This window comes from Trichomycterus rosablanca, chromosome 20, assembly GCF_030014385.1.
Source record: "Trichomycterus rosablanca isolate fTriRos1 chromosome 20, fTriRos1.hap1, whole genome shotgun sequence".
NCBI lineage: Eukaryota > Metazoa > Chordata > Actinopteri > Siluriformes > Trichomycteridae > Trichomycterus > Trichomycterus rosablanca.
The window spans coordinates 3,119,215-3,142,232 of NC_086007.1; the positions used below are offsets into that span (position 1 = coordinate 3,119,215).

Genomic DNA, 23,018 nt, shown 5'->3' on the forward strand with positions numbered 1-23,018 from the left:
GGCCTTCTCCTTCTCTCTCTCTTTCCCAAAATGTAAGATTTAAAGTAGCTTTATTGGCATGACTGTAATGAGGACCACATTGCCACAGTATTACAATAACGATAAGAACAAAAATGTAAGTAAAAGCAACAATTACAAAATAAGTGAGAAGAGAATTATTATTATTATTATTATTATTATTATTATTATTATTATTATCTATTTATTTAATAATTGTTGTTGTTATTATTATGATGTAGGATTATTATTATTATTATTATTATCATATGTATTTATGTATTTATTTATTTAATAATAATCGTTATGATGTAGGATTTATTAATATTATTATTATTGCATTTTTATATATATATACTGTATATATATTAGTAAAAAAATAACACAAAATAATTAAAATAAACAAATAAATAATCATAACATGAGAAGATTAAGTAATTATGTTGACCACTTTAACTTGTCCGAACTAGTTAACGACTGCTGCAGTTCAAGGACTCACCAGTGTACGAGTGTGTTGGCCATAAACTGAAATTAATCTAAAAGGGGGCAAATACTTTATATGTATTAAAAGTATGTTTGGATTCACAGTGTATCCTAGTGTGAATATGAACAAAGCCACACAGAGAGAGCGAGAGAGAGAGAGAGAGAGAGAAAGTATGTGACCCTGGTATGGGCTGAAAGATAAAGTCTGACTGTTACAGTTGAAGATAGCGGCTCTGCCAGGAATAGAACATTATTTTAGTGAGAACACATTTCTTCACAAGTACGATCAGTGTGGCATTTACACCGAGCCGCAATAATGAAACATTCTGTCAGACGTGTATCTAAACGTGAATATTTACTGTAAATGCTTCATTAAACAAGCACATTCAATACTTTGGGATAAATTGGAACTTCTACTGCAAGTCATGTCTTTTTTATTAACTTCAGTGCCTAATCTCACAATCTCATAAGTTCTTTTTTGACTGAATGGCCACAAATCCCCACACACACTTCCAAGTCCTCTGGGAAGCCTTCCCAGAGAAATGGTGGCTTTTATAGCCAGAAAGAAGGGAAACCTTCATACCAATGTCAGTGGTTTTGTAATGCGCAGTCAGACAAGCTAATAGTTTGGTGTCCTCATACTTTTAGCCATATAGCCCGTGTGTAAAAGTAATTGCAGCTCTTTGGCTCTGTTATTACACATTTATTAAACTGAATAACCAACAATTTGAGATTAAAAAGTAATCCTAAATAATCTAAAAATAAAAACATAATTTCATGTATTTAAGGTAAAACCAAATTAACCAATCAACGCTGTGTAAAAATAACTGCTGCAGGTTTAATATTGAAATGAAACAACATTCCTACGGGACCCGTACCAGTGCAGACCATATAAACAAAAAATATATGGGACATTTTTGGGACCAAAAGACACCATGAGATCAAAAACAAGTTGGTGAATAAATAAATAGAAGATAATAAATAGAAAATAAAATAAATAGTAAAAAATAGATAATAATAATAATAATGTAAACACACAGTTTCATGTATTTAACGTACAGCCGTATCACCACTGTGAAAATGTATTTGCCCATTAAATAAAAAATATTAATAAATAAATAAATAAATAAATAAATAGAAAAAAAATAATTACATAATAATAATAATAATAATAATAATAATAATAATAATATAATAATTATATTGTTGTAAACACACAGGTTCATGTATTTAACGTACAGCCATATCATCACTGTGGAAATGAATTTGCCCATTAAATAAAAAATATAAATAAATAAATAAATAAGTAGAAAAAGATAATTACATAATAATAATAATAATAATAATAATAATAATAATAATAATAATAATAATAGTTACATAATAATAATAACAATGTTGTAAACACACAGGTTCATGTATTTAACGTACAGCCATATCACCACTGTGGAAATGTATTTGCCCATTAAATAAAAAATATAAATAAATAAAAAAAATTAAATAAATAAATAAATAAATACAAAAAAATAATTACACAATAATAATAATAATAATAATAATAATAATAATAATAATAATAATAATAATTACTACTACATAATAATAATAATAATAATAATAATAATAATAATAATAATAATAATAATAATAACAACGTTGTAAACACACAGTTTCATGTATTTAACGTACAGCCATATCACCACTGTGGAAATGTATTTACCCCTTAAATAAAAAAATAAAAAAATCTATTAATACAGTAAATGTATGACTGTGCATACTTTTAATCAACCAAAAACTTTATATAACAATGTGTAAAAAAATAATTTCTGTCATGAATATATTTATTTATTAATTTTATATAGTAAAATAATGATTTTTATGAGAAACAAGTTCAGGAAGTTGATTTGGATGTTTGCTGGTAACTACAAGTAGAGAACGGCGAGACGTCAGCCCATCAGACTCTAAGTTTAGCTTATCAAACAATGAACGATACAGTGTGTATGAGTGGCACTCGTGATGTAGAAGACAGAGTGCAGCTCAGGAACGAGTTTGTGCTGGTGGGCTGAACCCACAACAATCAAACTAATGTGAGAGAAGCAGTAAAAGGAAGTGAAACAAGGTGGGGCCAACTGACAGTTTGACTGACTGATTAAGCTGGACTGTTGGACACCGAGACCTGGACATCGTTCACCGATTTCATCATGATCAACAAGGTAAGCACAAATGTTCTTAATTTATAGTGAAACAAAGATAGAAAGTAGATCAACTGTTTGATTTGGCCATGAATGAGGAAGACAATAGACGAGATGATGCAGGGCATCATGGCAGAGCAGATTACAGAACATGTGCTCCATGATACAGAGGGCAAAGGCCTCTCTGTTCAGAATCACCAGCTTTGCATATCTGGAGTGTCCAGAATAAGTCAAAATAAGCCGTTAAACTGACTTTATAAAATTCTAAACATAAATTCTTTGTCTGATTTTATCTGAAAAACAGCCGGATATTTCAGCCTTTATGTGACATTGCTTACAGATCTACAGTTGTGGCTTCATCACTATACACACACGATATACAATGTGATTAGATTATACAGTATATAGATCACGGGGGTCTGGATTACATTCTAGACTCAAGTTACTATCTGGAAAGTGACAATGTTCGTATCTTGTCAGTCCTTATTCACTTTCCACCAGGTTAAAACTTGGTGGAATGTAAATTATATGGTGAAATGCATCACTGTGCCTGATCAGTACATTTAACTTAATATAATAATATTAATATTAGAAGGTTGAATAAGGTGTTTCATACTTGGTGACCTTACAAAGCAAAGGCTCAAGAGAAATAAAATACACAGTTAAAAAAAATTTAATGTAACGTAGCATCAGTCCTCACCAGTGAGATTCAGGTGACCTTTAGACAAGGAACTTTTATGCTTCAATAATTAAACCTTTTTTTGATGTGGTGGAGAAACCCTTAATGAAATACCTTTTTTACATCATTTATCATTTTATTAATATGGCTACTGGCAATCATGCCATAAGCATGTCTACATGTTCTAAGTAGTTACGTACTCTCGCACATGCAAGACAGTGTAACACAGTTACAAGTTCAGCTGTGCATAACAAACAAAAGTTTTATTATTATTTTATTATTATTATTATTCTTTAATTATTACAAACCACATTTTCAAAAAAAGAGGGTTAGGACAATTTGTAAAACGCAACAGAAAGACGAATCTGAATTACAATGGACAGAAACGTCTATTCTCATTTCAATTAGCGTCCTCGGTTCCCAAATCATTAGTGCAATTAAATCCAAAGGTTTGAGATGACACAATATAGTAATAGTATTAGTAAGGGACATAAGGGACGTTTTTGGGACCTGAAAAATGAAGGAGACAGGACCAAAAGACACCAAGAGACCAAAAACCAAAGTTTGGTGATTGGCCAGTACATACAGACAGATAGACAGACAGACAGACAGACAGACAGACAGACAGGCAGGCAGGCAGACAGACAGACAGACAGACAGACAGACAGACAGATAGATAGATAGATAGATAGAAAGATAGATAGATAGATAGATAGATAGATAGATAGATAGATAGGTAGGTAGGTAGGTAGGTAGGTAGGTAGGTAGGTAGGTAGGCAGGTAGGCAGGCAGGCAGGCAGGCAGGCAGGCAGACAGACAGATAGATAGAAACACAGACAGACAGATAGATAGAAACACAGACAGGCAGACAGATAGACAGATAGATAGATAGAAACACAGACAGACAGATAGATAGAAACACAGACAGGCAGACAGATAGACAGATAGATAGATACTTGCTTACTATAGATACTGGAAACTTGCTTTTATTTTATACACTTCCTGTCCACTTTATTAGAACCACATGTATATCTGCTCTTAATTGTAATCATAAAAAATTCAGTCATTTGTCGGCAACAAAATGCATAAGTTAGAATTAAATAGTACCAAATGAAAGAGTAACAGAGCTTTGATGATCTAAAATTCAGGGGAATTGGAGAGTTTATCATTAAATTCCCCACATGATTTCTAACTAGAATAAGTTCAGATGATGATGCAGGATCAGCTCCACGTTTAACACTGATCATGTTCTGTATTTATCACATTACTCTAACCTGCCTGAGCTGTAAGTCTGTAGCTTTGTGTTTATGCTGAATAAATGAACTGGTTGATTGTATTTGAGCTGATTTGTGCATGCGAGTGTGTGTGTGGTTGTTTATGCGTGTGACCTGTTTTACAGAGAGTCTGGAGAGGAAGCTCAATTTTACTCTTCCTCTTCATTAGAGGTGAGTCAAGTGAAACCCACACACACTCACATTTACTCAGAGTCGCTCAGAGATGACATTTCTAAAAGTGGGTTCTGTAGTAAGATTAATTCCTGTGGCTCGGTCTGATGGGTTGAATCAAACTGGGCATAATTATGTAGGCACAGAGAAGTCCACTGCTAAAGACATGTATTCATAATTACCAACAAGGAATCTAACATTAAACATTATAGAATTAATAATCTTAGTTGTATGTTAATTTTTATCCCAACTCAACATACTTAAAGCCATATGTTTTATTATTATTATTATTATTATTATTATTATTATTATTATTATTATTATTATTATTATTATTATTATTATTATTACTATTATTATTATTATTATTATTGCTTATTATTATTGTCATCATCATTTATTATTATTATTATTATTGTTATTATTATTACTGTTATTGTTATTATTGTTATTATTATCATTATTGTTATTATTATTATTATTACTATTATTATTATCATTACTATTATTATCATTTATTATTATTATTATTTTATTTTATTTTTTAATTTTTTTTATTATTATTATTCATCAGTTCACAAGTTTAATGTCAAACACAGTCATGGACAATTTAGAATCTCCAATTCACCTCACTTGCACGCCTTTGGACTGTGGGAGGAAACCAGAGCTCCAGTAGGAAACCCACACAGACATGGGGAGAACATGCAAACTCCACACAGAGAGAACCCGGACCGTTCCAGCTGGGGCTTGAACCCAAGACCTTCTTGCTGTGAGGCGACAGTGCTACCCACTGAGCCACCATGCCCCCCGTTATTTATTTATTTATTTAGTTAGTTAGGTAGTTAGTTAGTTAGGTAGTTAGTTAGTTGTTTTATTAAGTATGTGTACTAATCAACAGTGGCAGTAACGTTCTGGAATGTCATCTGCACGTCCCTCTTAAGAGTGTAAAGCTAAGCTCATCTGTAATACCTAATAATGAAATAACTTTAAATAATTCCTTTTTAGTGCTTTTACATGCACTCAGGATTTTATTCTATTTTGCATAATTACTTTTCCATTTCCAGTGTCTTAATAGCAGCACTATAACTGCAGTTATAATGTTCACATTAGGGCAGCACGTTGGCGTAGAGGATAGTACTGCCACCTCATCAAGAAGGTCCTGGGTTCTATTCTCCGGCTGGACGGCCAGGGTTCTTTCTGTGTGGAGTTTGCATGTTCTCTCTGAGTGCGAGGGCAGTTGTAGCCTAGTGGTTAAGGTACTGGACTAGTAATCAAAAGGTTACTGGTTCAAACTCCACCGGTTGCCACTGTTGGGCTCTTAACCCTCAATTGCTTAGACAGTACTGTAAGTCGCTTTGGATAAAAAGCGTCTGCTAAATGCCAAAAATGTAAATGTACAATTGAGTGGGTTTCCTCCGGGTGCTCCGGTTTCCTTCAACAAGTCCAAAGACATGCAGTCAGGTTAATTAGTGCTATGGAAATTACCCTGTAATGGACTGGGCACCTGTCCAGGGTGTTCCTACATTTTGCCCAATAAATCAGACCCACCGCAACCCTGACCAGGATACAGCAAATTGAATAAATAAATGCTCACACTATTGCATGATAATAATTCTCTTCAAACCCTAAGCAGGGGAAATACTGCAGACTAAAAACCTCACTCCGGACAAGCATAACCAGCTTTATTGTTATCAAAACCCTGTATAAAGTGTAGGTTTTGTTCCTGAAGATCATATTTTCTTCTAATGTATCATTATATAATAATTATTGAATTTTTTATTGATATTTTGTTAGTGTGCAGCTATCAGGAGATGCTCAGACATGTACAATTTCCAGTTCAGCAAATAATGCTCTGGCTTTTTAGCCCATAATGGGCTTCTAGTTTTTTTATTGTTTGTTATCGACTCTCCTGAGGAGATGTCGGGTCCATGTAAATGAAATTACATGGTTTAACTTTTCTACATTCTTTGTTCTTTTAGCTTATGCAGAAATAAATGGGACGGACGTATCAGAAGTCAACAGTTCCTCACCGAATTCCGTCACCTCTGGGCCTACAGAAGCAAACACAGGTAGTACTTTATTCTACTTAAATACATATTAATTCCCTTTATTATCCTAAAGTGTGGGTCATGTTTTAACTTTTACATCTGTAAATAGTTCTGTGTGTTTTATTAAGGACTGAATTCAGAGTTAAATAAGTAACTGAAGTAAACAATATGTCGATAGATACTAAGGTTTGTTTTAGAGTTGCATTACACAAGCACTTAAATTTGGGGTGGCACGATGGCTAAGTGGGTAGCACTGTCGCCTCACAGCAACAAGGTCCTGGGTTTGATCTCCAGGTGGGGCGGTTCAGATCCTTTCTGTGTGGAGTTTGCATGTTCTCCCTGTGTCCCAGTGCATTGTAGTGCTGGTCCCAAGCCCGGATAAATAGGGAGGGTTGTGTCAGGAAGGGCATCTGGTGTAAAACTGTGCCGAATCAATAATGCGGACCACGATCCACCGGCGACCCCTAACGGGACCAGCCGAGGAAATGGATTCCACAAGCACTTAAATTTAGGTTCACATTTACAGATTATTAGAAAGTTGGGACATTAATTACAATATCAGCAAGACTGTGATGTTTTTTGTGTACATCTTATCAAGCTCATATGGTGAACAACAGAACTATTGCAATTTTTGGGGTGTTGGTGGTGCAATGCTCTAATTCTTTAACGTTCTAGCCCACCACTGCTGAGACCTTGAGCTCTTGAGTTCGAATCTCAAGTGTAAATAATCTTAAAAATGATAATCTAATAATCTCTGGAGGTAAATTTATTTGCCTTTTTATTCAAGCTTCAACAAATATTTGGCAGAATTAAAGCTCACCTCCATTGTTAAAATTCAAACATTCGTAAATCAAAATTCATTAAATTATAAGCAAAATTGTGTTTATTTTTTCACTTCAGTTATTTAACTTTTTTTCCTTCATTTCTAGGTATCTTGCAAACGAATGACTCCTATACTTCCCCTGACAGTGAACAGCACACTAATAAGACGACTGCTGCAATTACAATGGGTAAAAAAGAAGTTACTCCTTCATTAACCTGATGTTTGAAATAAAAAAATTAAGACGTGAATTAAATAGCCAGTTACACTGTCTGTAATTAGACATTTTTAACATAATTAAAACAGAAGTTCCTAACCTGTTTTGGCCAGTGATGCTTTGTTAGCCCCCTTTCATGCTGTTCTTCAATGGTCAGGACTCTCCCAGGACCCATACCGAGGAGGTATTATTTGGGTGGTGGATAATTTTCAGCATGACATGGTGGTGGTGTGTTAGTGGTGTTGTGCTGGTATGAGTGGAGCTGATAAAATGGACAGTGAGTGTAGGAACAAGGAGGTGGTTTTAATGTTATTGCTACCCAAAAACTAAACTGTAGAAGTTAAATGTAATCGCTTGTTGAGATATTTTAAATCCTTTGTGTCAAAGTGGTAAACCTCCACCTGCCCTCCTCTATTTATTTTATTCTTATGTTTCTGATTTTATTTTCTGTACAACTTCTGGCACAAGAATTTTATTCAGGATAAATAAAGCTCCGTCTTATCTCTTCTTATTTACCCAAGAATGGCTGTGTCATTTGTCCAAATCATTTCTTATCTTAAATTGCTTCTTTCCCAACTTTTTATGAAACATGTTGTTATTTTAAGACATTTATTTTACGGTGAATGTAAATTTACAGCAAGATTTGAATACTTCATTCTGAACACACTTTATTAGGGGCAAAAATAATAGTATTTGTTTAATGTTCATCACATCACATGGCGGTGGGATTACAAGGATGATCAATTTTACTGCTACAAAAGGTAAAACACAATTATAAAACTGCTTTTCTTTTAACCTTATATAAAAAGTAATACATTAATAATTAATGCAAACATTAAATAGCTAATTATGTCATTAGTAAAATTAAATAATAGATAATAGTAAATAATAGAAGCAGAAGGATCATTGACATGTTCAGTACTTGAGCTTGAGGTGCTTAAGGAACCTCGTAATCTCTAAACTGTTTCCTTATAAACATTAAGCATCCTTATGGCAGTGGGACTAAACAAATAGGCATTTATCCTCTACATGAAGGAGCTGCCAACTGGCACCTGGAGGGCATTGATTCAACCTGCATTAAACACATTTGCTTTTATTTTTCAGCCTGTGAGACCAATTTAAGGTGATATAAACACAGCAGTATCGTAAAATGCCAGCAGAGGATAAAATATAGAAAATAAAGACTAGATTTACAAGACCATTTGGCCATTGCTTGACCCTTGATTAGGGTCCTTCCTATGTGTGTGTGTGTGTGTGTGTGTGTGTGTCCTGCCTTATGCTTAATGAATCAGACCCACTGCAACACTGACCGGGATAAAGCGGTGATAAAACAGACACTGAATGAATGAGTGAATGAATGATGTGGATGGAGAACTGCTCTTCTTCAGATGACCTCAGTTATTCACACTTAATGATTTGCTTTATAAAGGACCTCACGGCTCCAGGGTCCTGTGGACCAAGATTTAATCCTCTATTCTGGCCACAGTCTTTCATACTACTTCAGGTACTTCAGTTTCCTCCCACCTTCCAGAAACATCCATCAATTTGGTGCTTTGAGTTGCAACTTGGTGGAAGTGAATGTAAATTAATGTATAAATAAGCGTATGAAGCGTAATGCAGTTGTAGCCTAGTGGCCAAGATACTGGACTAGTAATCGAAAGGTCACTGGTTCAAGCCCCACCACTGCCAGGTTGTCACTGTTGGGCCCTTGAACAAGGCCCTTAACCCTCAATTGCTTAGATTGTATACTGTCACAGTACTGTAAGTTGCTTTGGATAAAAGTGTCTGCTAAATGCCAGAAAATGTACATGTATGATGACAAGCAGGGTTGCCAGATCGCAACAGTGGTTTCCAGCCAAAAAACGTCTGAAAATCCGCCAAAATGCATGAAAAACCGCCCAAAACAACACAGGATAAGCAGATGATGTTTAGCATTTCAAAAATAATAAACCAGTTAAACCACCATGACCTACAAATTAATATCTTAAAATGTACAGATCAGTAATTATAAATTATAAACAACAAATTATTATTATATATTATGCGTCTTACAATCACCTGTAGCAGGTAAAATCCAATGCTTTAATTCAGGGTCACTTTTCTACTCCTTTCGGTAATTTCTTTTGTATTTTCCCCACTGTGGCATTGTGAGCGCTAAACAAGACAAAGCCTAGAAAGTCCAAAAAAAGCCTAGCCTATGCCGTTGCCATCTAATATATGAATCACTGTATTGATGGGTGTGGCAACGGTGTCTTTTGAACTGGAAAGAATAACCTGTCAATCAAACTTTTGACAACGGGTTGGATGTAGTGGTGGGCGGATCGATCCAAATATCGATATTATCGAAACCAACGTTGGTATTGGTATCGGATCAATACTAGTGTGATGGGATCCATACTTTAGTTTTACTTTTTCTCCGCTACATTCAGCACGTTTCTCTCATTTCAGCAGAAAGTAAAGACCATGTCTGTACAGACTCCTCCACTCCGCTCACATCTTACATGCTCACCTCGCTCCTCCCCTCCTGCTCTGCTGTTTTTTGTTGTGGTACCGTTACCTTGTTATGTTGTTCAAATCCTAACACACATCAGTACGTTGGTAGGCATTGGAAGATTGTACGTTTTTGAATACTTTGCTTTGCAGATACAGAAATAGGGGCGATTTTATGGAAATAATAGTGTAAACTATACGTACGTAAAGTACGGACGCACCTTACGCACATGAATCGGAGCATGTGCAGTGAGGCTCTTATTCTGTGTGTTTTGGTGAATGAGAGCTCTTTTCTTTTGACTTTGTGCTTAAAAATGTAAACAGAATAGCATCGATTTTTTTTATTTTAAATAAACAAGGACACGTGTATTCGGTCACTATTAAAAATTGACTAATTTATTCACCCAGCAAACACAACTTTGTGGTATGAGTTAGCCGCTTTGTGGTGATACTTTAGAAAGCAATAGTTTTTTATTTATATTTTAAGCTGCCAAAATGATTACAAACCAGCCCAAATTTTGTCCACCCGCCAAAGCGAGTTTTTCCCCGCCAACAAAATCCACCCAGTTCGGTGGAACACTGATGACGAGTAGCCTCTAGATTCACCACGACCCTGACCATGACAGAGCATAAAGTCCTGCCTCTCTGTCTGAGATACCCAGCATATTGTTGGGTATTTCTAGGATCTGAATCCAAAACCTTCCGGTCTGGAACACAGTAGTAACACTGAGCTTTTACTGAATGTCTCTGTGCTGTGAAATGACGGCAGCCTGTGAGGAAAATGAAGCAGCCTGGTTGTCACTATTCACACTCTAATTCAGAGCATATCAAGGGCACACAACTCAAAAACTAATTAGCAGGTAATTAAAAAAAGTGTTCGACCCTCACTGCATGTTAAGAGGCTTAAAGATATGCAGGATTTTTTTTAGCTGGTGTGCTTTATGGCGCTCTATTAAAGCGAGCACGTACCCTGCTGAAATAAAAGGAAGGAAAAAATTGAAAGACTGTTCGGAGCAGAAATGAGTGCACTTGGAAATTAATTAGAAGTAATTATGGCTGAATTCTTGTGAGCATGATAAGCTTTGCTTCCCGGCGCAGGTTATTTCACGGCATGGCGACCATTGTTCTCTACTTGGTGGGAAAAATGCTGGTGTTCATAATGAATTATATTATATTAGATAGATTCTTTTTTCCTACAGTCATTCTCTTTTTCCCTAAAATTGCAGGTCCCCCTTCAGCTGTTTCAACATCTAAACCTCAGCCTGAGACGACCACCATCTGGGGTAAATGCAAATTTTTTACATACATTTAAATTCTATTCAGGATTTAAACCATTAGAACCAGTAACACTGGTGTAGAGTTAGTATCAGTCCTGTATTAGCTGGGATGATAAGTTTGGGGTCATTACTGTCTCTTAACCTGTATAAACCCTACACCAGACATTAGAACAGTCTTTGGGATCACAGGTAGAGGGCGACAAAACATCTATTGTGTACCACCGAATTGCTTGAATAGCCCTCATGATCTACCTGGAAGCTTTTCACAGGAATAGGGAATGTTTCTGTAGGAATTTGTTCCCAGTCCCAATCGGTTAGAGGAATAGTTGTAACGTCAGGCACTGATGTTGGACAGAAAGGCCTGGTTTGTAATTGACACTCATCTCATGAATGTTCAGCTTGAGTTTCTCCACACCAAAGTCATCAAACCATTTACATTTACATTTTCATTTTCAGCATTTAGCAGACGCTTTTATCCAAAGCGACTTACACAGTGAGCGGAACACAATGAGCAATTGAGGGTTAAGGGCCTTGCTCAGGGACCCAACAATGGCAACTTGGTGGTGGCGGGGCTTGAACCGGCAACCTTCTGTTTACTAGTCCAGTACTTTAACCACTAAGCAAAAAAAAACAAAAAACTAAGCTATCACTGGCCATTTATTTACTTTATGAACGTTGCTTTGCACACCGTGGCACAGTCATGCAGACAGTAAAGGGCCTTTTCTAACTTGTCTTTACACAGTTGGAGTTATATAATTTGCATTATATTTTGGATTGTATTCACCTGTTATGAATTGGGTGTGGCTGAAACACCTGAATCCGATAATCTGGATGTGTCCACATACTTTTGGCCATAAAGTGTATAGGCAAGGCAAGGCAAGTTTATTTGTATAGCACCTTTCATACACAGTGGGAATTCAAAGTGCTTTACATAAGGAAAAAATTAATTAATTAAAAGCATTAAAACATTCCTGAGATCTAGAACCTCAGAAAGACTTCTTGCAAACATTTAGTTACAATTAAGACAACATGAAATTAAAACAAGAGAGATAAAAAATTAAGAACATGAAAACTAAAAGAAAATATAGTAAAATATACCCTACAATTTAGAAGATCTGTTGATGCATGCTCAATAATCCAGGTACACAAACCCACAAAGTTGAATCAGTTCATCTGGACACAAGTTTGTTGTAGAGATACGTTTTGTCACTCAATCCGAATGACTTCTTCAGTCTGGAGAAGTCATTCTGATTGAGTGACGAAACGTATCTCTACAACAAACTTGTGTCCAGATGAACTGATTCAACTTTGTGGATACAATTTAGAAGAGCATGAAAAACTAAAAGAAATATGGTAAAATGAGGGTAATAGCAAAAATTTCAAGCTCAATCATAGGCACAAGAAAAAAGAAAAGTTTTTAACCTGGATTTAAAGATTTCTACATTTAAGGAACATCTATCTCCTGGCAGTCTGTTCCAGTTATATGCAGCCCAACAGCTAAATGCTGCTTCACCATGTTTATATATATATTATGTTTATATGTATATTAGTGTATAGAGATTAATTTGAAAATCTGTAATGTGTTTTAACTTTGTTTGATTTTATATATACACCGATCAGCCATAACATTAAAACCACCTCCTTGTTTCTACAATTACTGACTGTAGTCCATCTGTTTCTCTACATGCTTTGTTAGCCCCTTTTCATGCTGTTCATGGTCAGGATCCCCACAGGAGCACCACAGAGCAGGTATTATTTAGGTGGTGGATCATTCTCAACACTGCAGTGACACTGACATGGTGGTGGTGTGTTAGTGTGTGTTGTGCTGGTATGAGTGGTCCACTCAATGTCCACTCTATCAGACACTCCTACCTAGTTGGTCCACCTTGTAGATGTAAAGTCAGAGATGATCGCTCATCTGTTGCTGCTGTTTGAGTTGGTCATCTTCTAGACCATCATCAGTGGTCACAGGATGCTGCCCACAGGGCGCTCTTGGCTGGAGTTTTTTGGTTGGTGGACTATTCTCAGTCCAGCAGTGACAGTGAGGTGTTTAAAACCTCCAGCAGCGCTGCTGTGTCTGATCCACTCATACCAGCACAACACACACTAACACACCACCACCATGTCAGTGTCACTGCAGTGCTGAGAATGATCCACCACCTAAATAATACCTGCTCTGTAGTGGTCCTGTGGGGGTCCTGACCACTGAAGAACAGTGTGAAAGCAGGCTAAAAAAAAATATGTAGAGAAACAGATGGACTACAGTCAGTAATTGTAGAACTACAACGTGCTTTTATATGGTAAGTGGAGCTGATAAAATGGACAGTGAGTGTAGAAACAAGGAGGTGGTTTTAATGTTATGGCTGATCGGTGTATAGCGCTAGTTTGTATTTGCTCATTAGGCTAAGTCTTAAGCATTATCTAAGTCAAGAAATAATCATTTTAAATAGGGTGCTTAATATGGGAGCTTTTAACAGAGTTCCCCCGACTGTAATATGTTTAGAAACATCTGTTTTATTTAAGGGTGGCACAGTGGTGTAGTTGGCAGTGCTGTTGCCCTTACAGCAACATGCAGTCAGGCCAACTGGAGCTCGGGATCACAGGTAGAGGGCGACAAAGCATGCATAAATAATATAGGAGTCCAGACACCCTGACCACCACCACCACCACCATTTGCTTGAAGAGCCCCAATTCTTCTATTTGGAAGCTTTTCACAGGAATTGGGAATGTGTCTGTATGAATTAGATGTGCTTTCAGTGGTGGACAGGGGTTAAATATGCCATTAGGTGGATTGGCAGGTGGTAAAAGTAAATAAAGAAGTGTAAGACGCATCCAGCATGCAAACTAGCGTTTCCAGCATATGCTTCAGGGAGTGGCTACAGATGTACAGATGATGAATGACCAAAATAATACATTCCATTCCATGCAAATAGGTGACAAATTAAAGGAAAATAGAAAATATTTATTTAGTTGTAATGATGTTTGCTGTTGTTTTTATTACAGATGAAGAATGGGACAAGCCCTTCAAGAGCGGTTAGTTAACTCATTCACTCTTTACTTCTTACTTTTGATTGTCAGTAGCACATGGCGTGTGTGTGTGTGTGTGTGTGTGTGTGTGTGTACTGTATATAAACACTGTATAAAGTAATTGCTCCCTTTACTGTTTGCCTTAGATATTGCATATTTGTCACAATAACTGACTTAATATTAATAAACAAAGCGTAATATTAAACACAGAGACAGGGTTACACACTTTATATATTTACATTCATTGTGACCACTTTTAATAATAATGATAATCTAAGACCGACGGAACGCCTTTGTTGGTCGTATATACATCTACACATGTACAGCATGATGTACGGCGCCCCTGGAGCCAAGAGGGTCAGGGGTCTTGGTCAGGAGCTCAACAGTGGTTGAACCCACAACCTTCCAGTTGGTAACCAACAGCTCTACTGAGCTACCACTGCATCTTTTAATTTCCAAAGAAGGTCCTATCGCAGCACTTCTATTGAGTCTAAGTCAATACTTAGAATTTTGTCTGCTGTAGATCCAGATTTTTGCCTCAGCTTCATCTCATAGACAGATTCCCAAAAAGACTGGATGTTTTCCCTCTAAATAAAAGCACATTGTGTAGGTCAGGGGTTTTCAACCTGTGGGGCGCGCCCCCTGGGGGGAGGGGGGGGGGGTGCGGAAGTACTTGTCTAGGTGGCAGTGAGCATTCAAAATAAACAAGCAGGAAATACCTTAATGATCAGGGCATCATAAAGGGGGCTTTACATTTTTACACTGCTATAAATACTGTACTGAGACCAGTGTGTGGTGCAGATTACACAAATCTGAGGAAGGTTGGACTGACCATTGCGGCGGTGCTTTTCCTGATGGGCATCATGGTGATTACATGTGAGTAAAGGTCATCAGGAGTTTGAAGTTCTGTTAATGTAAATGAATGTGTACATTAATAATGATCTGTTTTTATTTAAGGTGGTAAAATGAGGTGTAACCAGCGCTGTCAAGTGGGTAAAGGGAGGTAAGTGTGGCTCTGTGTGTGTGTGTGTGATGTCCAGTATGTTCTCTCTTGCTCCCTGTGCTATAATGTGTTCTTTTGTCTGTCCAGATCATACGAAGTGACCAGAATGTGAGTCAGAACATCAGGAGCAGATCAGCAAGCCAAAGTGACCACAGCGGCACGAAACGTTACAGAAGCCGATGTGTTATCAGTGCACAGTGTGAGTGTGTGTGTGTGGGTGGGTTGTGATGTAATTTATTCCCACCGTTTGATAGATGGATTGACATGTGGAACGCCGTTAGAGATTAATTAAGTGTGTGTGTGTGTGTGTGTGCAGTGTGCGTGTGTGTACATGTGCTCCAGTGTGTTTGTACAGTGTAAACCTGAACTCCTGGTCTGTTGGAAAGGGCATGTAGGAGAACCAGACATGTACCATCATGCCACGCTAAAGGGCGTCCACTCCTTTTAAGAAACCATAAACACTGATGTACACACACACACACACACACCCACACACTAATACACTTCGATCATCAATACAGACATCCTTATCTGATCATGTATTTTTCTAACTGTTTATATGTATTTTTAAAGTAATTTCCTCGTGAATCAGACCTAATAGAGTTTCAGGGTGTGTTAAAAATGACTCGGCGTGCCCTCAGGAGGTCGAATATCGTTTTTGGAATGAAAGCAAAGCTGAAAATAACGTCAGCGAGAGAAATAAAGCTTTAATAAAAGAGTGAATAATGATTAGTTCCTTGTGTGCTGAATCATCTGACTGATCTCTCGGCTCTCTCAGCCGGATCTGTCGGTACTCGCCCGCTGTTTGTCAGAGTGTGAGCGTACGGAAAATGAGAGGCTTTTCACGTGTCCCGAAAGCTCATGAGAACAATGGAAAGAGATGAACATGCTGACAGCGCAGAACAGCTATCATCAACATTATCTCACTGCTTGGACGTTTCCATCAACATTAAGTCAAACAGCAGTTGTGTAATGCTAAACATGGTTCATACACACAGCATTTGAGCCTTTAAATCCCATCTGCGTCAGGACCTTTATATTTCTGTATATACCACATGGCCAAAAGCTTGTGGACACCCCTTGTAAGTCCTGGGTTTAGGCATTGTCTGTTTATCAATGCTTTATTCTTGTCAGGGTCGCAGTGTGTCCACTGAGCGAAAGGCATGAACACCCTGATCAGGTCGCAGTCCATCACAGGGCAGACATAAGGTGTGTTTGAAAACCTAGTGAGCTCTCTACATAGATGCATTTTACGTCATCATACCGCTCCAGAAAAGGAGGCTGTTCGAATACATAGATGCCTTAAAGTGCTGCCTAGTAAAGTACCTTAAATCTGAACGGTATTTGACAGAATAACGAGGGAGCATCCGATGCCGCCTTAGCGCTGAAGGCAATCCCAGCATTCAGTGGTTATAAATGTAACAAATCTTTATTTAAGAGAAAGAAAAGCTTAAAAATTATATGAAATGCTTTTTATTATTGATTTTATTATTATAAAAACTAAAATAAGAGTTCTCAGCAGTTCTGTTGGGGAAATGTAATAGTTTTCTGAAGTTTTTAGAAGCCTCTGTAATAGGTTTGTACTTTGGACCTTTCAAAACTTTAAACCAAACAAGCTTGTAGGATGCTGTAATTAAGCCTTTACTCTGTATCCCTGACATTTTCTACTCTTAAAAACAACAGGGTTTAGTGGGTTAAAGAAAATGTTCTTTTTTATATTTGCATTTTTGCTGTTCCAAAATCCTAAAAGGTTATAAATGAAATAGTTCTATTTACAGCTGTAACCATTATTTTTGATACAAAACCCACATGGATGGCGGTGCGTGGTTGTTCCAGGAGTTCTTGTTATTGTGAGGATTTTGTGCACCTACACCGATCAACATAACATTAAAACCACCTCCTTGTTTCTACACGCACTGTCCATTTTATCAGCTCCACTTACCATACAGAAGCACTTTGTAGTTCTACAATTACTGACTGTAGTTTATCAGTTTCTCTGCATGCTTTGTTAGCCCCCTTTCATGCTGTTCTTCAATGGTCAGGACCCCCACAGGACCACCACAGAGCAGGTATTATTTAGGTCGTGGATGATTCTCAGCACTGCAGTGACACTGACATGGTGGTGGTGTGTTAGTGTGTGTTGTGCTGGTATGAGTGGATCAGACACAGCAGCACTGCTGGAGTTTTTAAACACCTCACTGTCACTGCTGGACTGAGAATAGTCCACCAACCAAAAATATCCAGCCAACAGCACCCTGTGGGCAGCGTCCTGTGAGCACTGATGAAGGTCTAGAAGATGACCAACTCAAACAGCAGCAATAGATGAGCGATCGTCTCTGACTATCTACATCTACAAGGTGGACCAACAAAGAGTGCCTAATAGAGTGGACAGTGAGTGGACACGGTATTTAAAAACTCCAGCAGTGCTGCTGTGTCTGATCCACTCATACCAGCACAACACACACTAACACACCACCACCATGTCAGTGTCACTGCAGTGCTGAGAATGATCCACCACCCAAATAATACCTGCTCTGTGGTGGTCCTGTGGGGGGTCCTGACCATTGAAGAACAGCATGAAAGGGGGCTAACAAAGCATGCAGAGAAACAGATGGACTACAGTCAGTAATTGTAGAACTACAAAGTGCTTCTATATGGTAAGTGGAGCTGATAAAATGGACATGTGACTTTAGCAATTTCCAAAATTAAGCAATTTTTCCCTGCATTGTTTTTATTTATTTATTCATATTTATAATTTTTATTTATTTATTTTTTATTCCCCCCCTAACAAGACCAACATATAAAATAATGATTTTCCATTGGTTCTACATAATCATGATGCAGAGCACCTTAATGTACAAATTTATTGTTTTATAACACATGTAAAGACAGAACAAATCAGATACAACAACAATATCAACAAAACACTTTCTCAACACCAAGAGACCCAGTGATACAACATAAAAAATAAATGAACCTAAAATATAAGAAGATGCTACTGATCATTATTTACAAATAACAAGACCTGATATTTCTGTATTAAGTGATCAGAAGCTGTCGACTGACTCTATACAGCATAATTTGATGTTTAAATGGTTGTTTAACAATAAAATATCCAGCCTAATATGCTGTCAAAACAGCTTTGACCCACTGAGACATGGATTATACAAGACATCTGAAGAGTACCTTACGTTGGTCTGAAATCAATGAGTCTCAGCTAATGTTTCAGGGTGAGGTCGGCATTTCAAGTCAGCCGATTTGGCACTGCTGATCAGATCTGCTGTATTTCACACAAATATCTACCATCGGATCAATATTTATTTCCCTGATCATGATGTTTTGCCTCTATACAGGGTGAGTCAAAATTGTTAACACTAATGGATCTATTCCCCACAAAATGTGTGTCCAGGCTGGTACTGTCGCTTGCTGGTTTTTGTGTGTTTAACATGATGGCGAATAGGTTAAGACTGTAAATCATCTTACACATATGAAGTATGTTGTATAATTACTCCTGCCAGTAGCTGTCACTGTGTATCAGACAGAGAGGACAGTGAGTGAGAGAGAAGAAGAAATTCGGCTCAGTAAAGTATTCTTCTTTCGTGCAACTACACCTACAAAATACAACACTTCTGAAATAAAGAAGGAAATAATAGAGAAATATGAGAGTTATATCTGGTAGATACGTTTTATGAAAAAAGAAGGAAATGTATTATGGTGTATGGTACAGCACACGTACTGTACTGAAATGTGATGTGTTTTTATGTACAGTACTACTGTGTATTGTTGTTTATTACAGTAATGTCTATTCTATAATTTAAGATTTTAGGGAAAATATACTTGTATTTATAACAAAAAAGACCATTTAAGACATTAGAAAGGTTAGGTAAGGGGGGGTTTGGAAAGTCTGGCACAGATTAATTCTAATTACATGATTTCTTATGGGAAAAATAGGTTTAACTAACAAACATTTTGACTTAAGAACAGCCCTTTAGAACCAATCAAATTCGTAAGTCAAGGGTCTACTGTAAATGGTTTCCGCCATTCAAGTGTTAACATCATTTTGACTCACCCTGTATTTATATTATTGCACTCATAAGTGCTATAATAAATAATCCTAATTATAGTCCAATAATTAGACAAATACAGCTTCAAATAATCTGTTTTAGGATAGAACAGGTAGATCTGCTGGTTGTAAAAAAAACTTAAAATTTATTTAAAAAAATAATCACCACCATATAAATTCTGCCTATATGAAAAAATCATAAACCTTTAAATCTAAATAAAGAGCATCTAAATACTACTGAAATGTTTATATGAAATGGCACAAAAGCAAAAACTCTTAGTGACTGACTGTATATCTACATTGTACTGTAGTCTACATTGATTAGCCTACACACACACACACACACACACACCATACACACACACACACACACTTCTATTTCCCTGTCAAGCTCCAACACCTCGAGGCGTCAGCAAACAGAACGTTTTTCTTATTTATATGAAAGACCTGAAGCTAGAAAATGGAATGAATGTGAGGATTATTGCATTACACCTTGTTAATAGGTGAGATTTACCCCTCTTGACATGACATGCAGCGATGCCTCAAAGAGATTCATCTTAGAAAAAGTGCCCAGATGCAATCGTACCCCCACTCAAAAAAGAAAATCTAACAGGGTTTATTTGTGGCATAGAGGACACACACACACACACACACACACACACACACACACACACACACACTCACAAAAGAACTAGAAACACATAAAAAATAAAAGAAAAGTTCACTACACTTTGTCTCTCTTAAGCCAGCAGGTCATGCAAATTAAACAATTACCCTGCAGTCACTATGGGCATTAAACAAATAAATAAATAGGAAAAACTGTTTACATAATAGAATTATTGTAAAATTGAAGCAGATCATTTAGCAGGGCTAATTATTAGGAACCATTAAAAAATAAGTAGTTAGGCTGCTCAGGTGGCACAGCGGTAAAACACTCTAGCACACCAGAGCTGGGATTTCGAATACATCGTATCAAATCTCAGCTCTGCCATCCGGCTGGGCTGAGCGGCCACATGAACAACGATTGGCTTGTTGTTCATCCAGGGAGAGAGCCAGATAGGGACCTCATAACTGATGCAATTACGACCTCTGCTGGCTGATTGCTTGCTGATTAATGTAGACAGGGTGTGGCTCTCCGTGCACAAGGCTGATCCGCATATGAACTCGCCTCGTGCATGTGTCGGAGGGGGCGTGTGTCAGTTCGGTCTCCTCAATCGGGGCGGGGGTCAGCACCAGTAGAGAGGAAGCGTAACGCAATGGGGTAAAAATTGGACACGCTAAAAAAATCTGAAAATAGAGTAGTTCATTAGTTTTAGGTCCAGAATAATAATAGGAAAAATTATAATTATATTAAAACAGTATTGATTATATTATATTATACATAATATTATTTAACCTTTGGTCTTAAATCTAATAAAAGCTATAATAGTAAAACATAAACAGACAGTTGTCAGAGGAGAACAAACACGGTGCTCTGAGGAGAACAAAACAACTCTTTGCTATGACTAATGTGCTGAACATGACAAACGCTGATTTACCAGAAGAGGTAAATAAGCAGAACGTTCAGCTGATGGTCTTCAGCTGTTTAAAGTGCACCAGACGTAGAGCTGATAAAGAACAACGAAGCTCGGCTAAGGCAAAGTGTCACGTTCAGGGACTTAAAACCGACAGTGAAACACCTCGTCCTTACCCAAAAAAAACAGCAAAAGTGGAGGAAAATAAATCTCAGGTCCGTGATGTGGACGATAAAACACTCGACGAGGACGTTTGAACAATAGAGTGCATTCATTTAAACCTGATCCCTCTGAAAACAAGAATAAGCCCATGAGCGGAGGATGAAAAGCCCAGGTCGCTGTTAATGACGGCGGTATAAATGAAGGGTTTAGCAGCAGGCGTGGTTTGACAGGGGGTGAGTGGGACAGAGGAGATGGTTGGAGTTAAGAGCCTGGTGTTTATGGCTGTGCTGGGGCGTCCCCGATGAGATCCGGGAAGAAGCGGCGCTGGATCAGACACCTTTTTGGCCCTGTTCTACTGGTACAGTGTACACACTACAGAGAGGCAGAAAGAAAACACAATTAGAGTCTGATTTAATGTATTTATTGAACATTTAAGCCCAAGACAGGTCCTTAATACCTAAAGGTTTATCAGAAGGTCTAAACCTGAGGTAAAATACAGTTCATACTGGTTTGACACCCTTATTATTATTAATTTAGGATCCATTCCTCAAAGCCTGACATTTCTTGCTGATTATATAAACAAAACAAAACAAAAAACTGGGTTTTATTTATTGATTTATTTTTATATTTTTTGCATGACAACCTTTGAGCCCATGGTGACGTAAAGCTTGACTATTAAAGCGCTTGAGCATGTTCTCAGCAGCCTTTTGTTAATGGACGTGTTTTAGTGAGTCTGCGTTTGGATCTGACCCCTAAAATTCACGTACTCACTCACTTTCTTAACCGCTTTTCAATGGGTGCAAGGCACACAGTAACACTCTGGTTGGGTGCCAGTCTAGCGCAGGACAGACACATACACATGTTTTTGGACTGTGGGAGGAAACCGGAGCTCCCAGAGGAAACCCAGGCAGACACGGGGAGAACATGTAAACTCCACACAGAAAGGATCCAGACCAACCCGCCTGGGGATCGAACCCAGGACCTTTTGGCTGTGAGGCGACAGTGCTACCCAGCATTAATTTGCCAGATTGGGTTTAGTATTTAGATTTGCCAGATAGTATTTAGTATTTAGGTCAAAAGTATTTAGATACTTGGCCACTTGACCATGGCCTTGTTTGACATCCTATTTCAAACCTCTATGTGATCTTGTCAGCTATTACAACAGCCACTCTTTTAAGACGGCCTCTGACAAGGACTGTGGAAATTTGTGCCCATTCAGTCATAAGAGCAACTGATCTTGGTCAAAAAAAGCCTCAGCTGAGGTTCCAGTTCATTCCAGAGCTGTTGAGTGGGGCTGAGGTCAGGACTCTATGCAGGACACTGGAGTTTCTTTAAACCGAGCTACAGTATTTCAAACCTCTATGTGATCTTGTCAGCTATTACAATGGCCACTCTTTTAAGAAGGCCTCTGACAAGAATTGTGGACCCATTCAGTCAGTAGAGCAACTAACGTTGGTCAAGAAAGCCTCAGTTGATGTTCAGGTTCATTCCAGTGCTGTTCAGTGGTGCTGAGATCAGGACTCTTTAAACCGAGCTTTTATTGTCTTTATAGAGCTCGTTTTGTGCACAGGAAGACATTCATGCTGGAATAGGTAAGGGCC

At 37.5% G+C, this 23,018-nt stretch overlaps 2 protein-coding genes across 3 annotated transcripts in view; one reads left to right on the forward strand and one right to left on the reverse strand.

Moving 5' to 3' along the window:
- Window positions 1–2,621: 2,621 nt before the first annotated feature.
- fxyd5 (FXYD domain containing ion transport regulator 5) lies at window positions 2,622–16,407 on the forward strand. The gene is made up of 9 exons (XM_063016879.1): window positions 2,622–2,693; window positions 4,751–4,796; window positions 6,776–6,865; window positions 7,774–7,854; window positions 11,598–11,654; window positions 14,652–14,681; window positions 15,477–15,551; window positions 15,633–15,678; window positions 15,766–16,407. The coding sequence occupies exons 1-9, from the start codon at window positions 2,682–2,684 to the stop codon at window positions 15,788–15,790; spliced, it is 462 nt and encodes a 153-aa protein (XP_062872949.1). The 5' UTR covers window positions 2,622–2,681; the 3' UTR covers window positions 15,791–16,407.
- Window positions 16,408–18,528: 2,121 nt separating this feature from the next.
- si:dkey-262k9.2 (uncharacterized) overlaps window positions 18,529–23,018 on the reverse strand; it is a 33,567-nt gene continuing 29,077 nt past the window's right edge. For both annotated transcript variants that reach the window (XM_063016626.1, XM_063016625.1), the window contains exon 8: window positions 18,529–21,789. In XM_063016626.1, coding sequence (XP_062872696.1) covers window positions 21,747–21,789 — 43 coding nt within the window. In that variant the 3' untranslated portion in view covers window positions 18,529–21,746. The remainder of the gene's footprint in view (window positions 21,790–23,018) is intronic.